At 39.1% G+C, this 2593-nt stretch overlaps 1 protein-coding gene across 1 annotated transcript; it reads left to right on the top strand.

The window, feature by feature from the left end:
* Positions 1 to 1040: 1040 nt before the first annotated feature.
* On the top strand, positions 1041 to 1625 carry LOC147492933 (uncharacterized). Its single transcript, XM_086567699.1, has one exon. It carries the CDS (start codon positions 1041 to 1043, stop codon positions 1623 to 1625), a length of 585 nt encoding a protein of 194 aa, XP_086423825.1.
* The last annotated feature ends 968 nt before the right edge of the window (positions 1626 to 2593 follow it).

The raw sequence follows: 2593 nt of genomic DNA, 5'->3' as shown, positions 1-2593 counted from the left end.
TATGAGAAATTTCTTGTGGAGTGGCAGCCTTGCCACAAAGAAGCTTGTTACAGTATCATGGGAAAAAGTTTGTAAGCCACAAGAAGAAGGAGGTCTCGGAATTAGAAGACTTAAAGAACTAAACATGGCTCTTTTAATGAAGCTGGCATGGCATATACATTACAAAGAGGACGACTATGCTAAATTCATGAAGCTAAAGTTTTTTACTAGAGATGGAGAGCTCATTAATTATTAGACTAAATCTACAATCTGGTCTGGTGTTAAATGGGTGTTACCTGAAGTGACTAGTAATTCTCGGTAGCTTCTTGGTATGGGGGACAGATTTGATTTATGGAGAGATGTGTGAATTGGAGAGCAGTCAATCAAACAAAAGCTCCAGTTGTTGCCACAACATTTAAAGGGGTGTAGATCCAAAGTTAGTCAAATTATCATTAATGGTGAATGGGCAATCCCCTTTAATTTGAGGTAATTAATGCTATATGCAGGGTACAATATGAATCAACTACCTACCATGGCATGGGAGGACCATGATATTTGGAAGCCAAATATGAAAGGGATTTTCTCCGTCAAGTATGCTTTTGAGACCATTAGAAGGAAAAATGCAACTACATGGTGGAGCAAGAAAGTGTGGTGCAAATGGATTCATCCAAAGATAGCGGGTACTAGCCGGAACCGGTGAGAAATTGTGTTGTTCTTGATGAAGGCCTGCAAAAGAGAGGATTTAGAATTGCTTCAAGGTGTTATAGGGGTTGTGAGGTATTCAAGACATTACAACATATATTGTGGGAATGCAAGGACTCTAAACTCTTGTGGGAATGGATGACAAGTCAGTTTTGTTTTAATACATCAACAACATGCCAGATGCTCTTAAAGTAAATAGAGGACATGGTCCTCTTATCAAGCAACTGTGGGATGCAGCAGTATTAGTTGGTATGGTGATTAACTAGAAGCAGAGAAATGAATGGCTTTTTGAGGACAAGAAGATCACTCTAACCCAATGCAAATGCCAGATGAGAAGTCATATTCAGAACTCTTTTTGGATGACTATTGGTTACTTGAATAGAGGAGCTCATGATTATCAAATTCTTAAGAAATGGGGGTTACCGGATAAGCTTGGAAGGGCGCTAATATTCAAGGACTGTAAATGGTATCCCTTGGATGGAGATGTTATTAAAATGAATGTGGATGGTGCTTTGCTAGGAAACTCAGGCCCTTCAGGCTATGGAGTTGTGTTTAGGGATAGTAGGTGTCACTTTGTTGTTGTGGTATGCAGACACATAGACCTTGCCACAAATTATATAGCTGAATGCTTGGCTATACTTGAAGGTGCAGAATATGCGGTTCAAAGGAATTGGAAGAAGTTATGGGTTGATTCGGCAGCTGCAGTCCATGCTTTTGGGAGGTCACAACTTCCAAAGGGGATGAAGCAAAGATGGGATAAATGTAAGGAGAAGCTAGAGTACTACAAGATAACACCTACATGGAGGGAATGCAACTTCTCCGCAGACAAAGTGGCCAAATATGCAGCAGACTTACAGACAAATGAACAACTAGTTTTTTATGTAAAACCACCATGGATTACCACATGGGAGGTTCCGCAACAAGTTTACTTTAGATTTGTCTAAAAATCCTAGTAGTGCTACTGTTATAGTGGATTATAGGATACACATGTACCTTCTCCTCTCTTCTGTTTTTACTCTCATCAATACAATATTTGCTTACTTAAAAAAAAAATTGTCTTGGTTGTTGGTCAATTGTGCAGCATATTAAGGGCAATGTGCATATGACATATGTTTTGTTAAAGTTTCTGGAGCTGATAAACAATAAAGCTATCACTCACCATGTTCTTTTTGTACGTGAATAGATATAGGAACACAGTTATTCTCTTGAGTAAAGGGGTAGCAGGCGGCCATATCCTGAGCTGTGACATATTTATGTCTTCTTTATTATAAATAATTGAACAACTTAAAACAAATCAATTGATTGACCAAGTATAACTCTGTGATTCAAATCACATTATTCTTGCATAATATCGTTGTGTTGCTACAACAATCTTGGGATACTCGTTACAGACAGTGTAGTATGATTTGAGCTCCGTGTTATGGCTGAAGAGTGATGATGGTATAAGGGGAATGGGCATATGAGGGTGAGAGCTAAAATGCACCATCTCTTGTTAAGTCTCATCTTGACTCTTCTAGAAGCCCCATGTTTCTCAAGTCAAATAGGTCTCCTTTATTGACTTAAACAACAGAAAAACATGTTTAGGTTTGGAGTAGTAGTTAGAGCTCCGAGCCTAGTAGTTGAGCTCCGGATTTGGAGTTCATAGTTAAGAGTTGGTTATACGAACCTACTACTCCAACTAGTTTCAAAGCCCACGAACCTCCTCTTCTTGTCTCACTTTCGAACCTAGGAAGTGAGAGGATTTGGACTTGAAGTGTGTTCTGGTACTATCTACCCACACCAAGACCATATCCGAACCTTAAGAAGATGCTGCCAGGTGTTATATATCTATTTGCTAAAATATGCACACACAGATGCCCCCCTTTTTTATTCATGGGTTGTGAATCAAACCCTTAAGGAAAAAGGTCGGGTA

The sequence above is a fragment of the Coptis chinensis genome, chromosome 6 (assembly GCF_015680905.1).
Source record: "Coptis chinensis isolate HL-2020 chromosome 6, ASM1568090v1, whole genome shotgun sequence".
NCBI lineage: Eukaryota > Viridiplantae > Streptophyta > Magnoliopsida > Ranunculales > Ranunculaceae > Coptis > Coptis chinensis.
The sequence above is the reverse complement of the archived record's forward strand: the minus strand, read 5'-3'. Positions and strand labels throughout refer to the sequence as shown.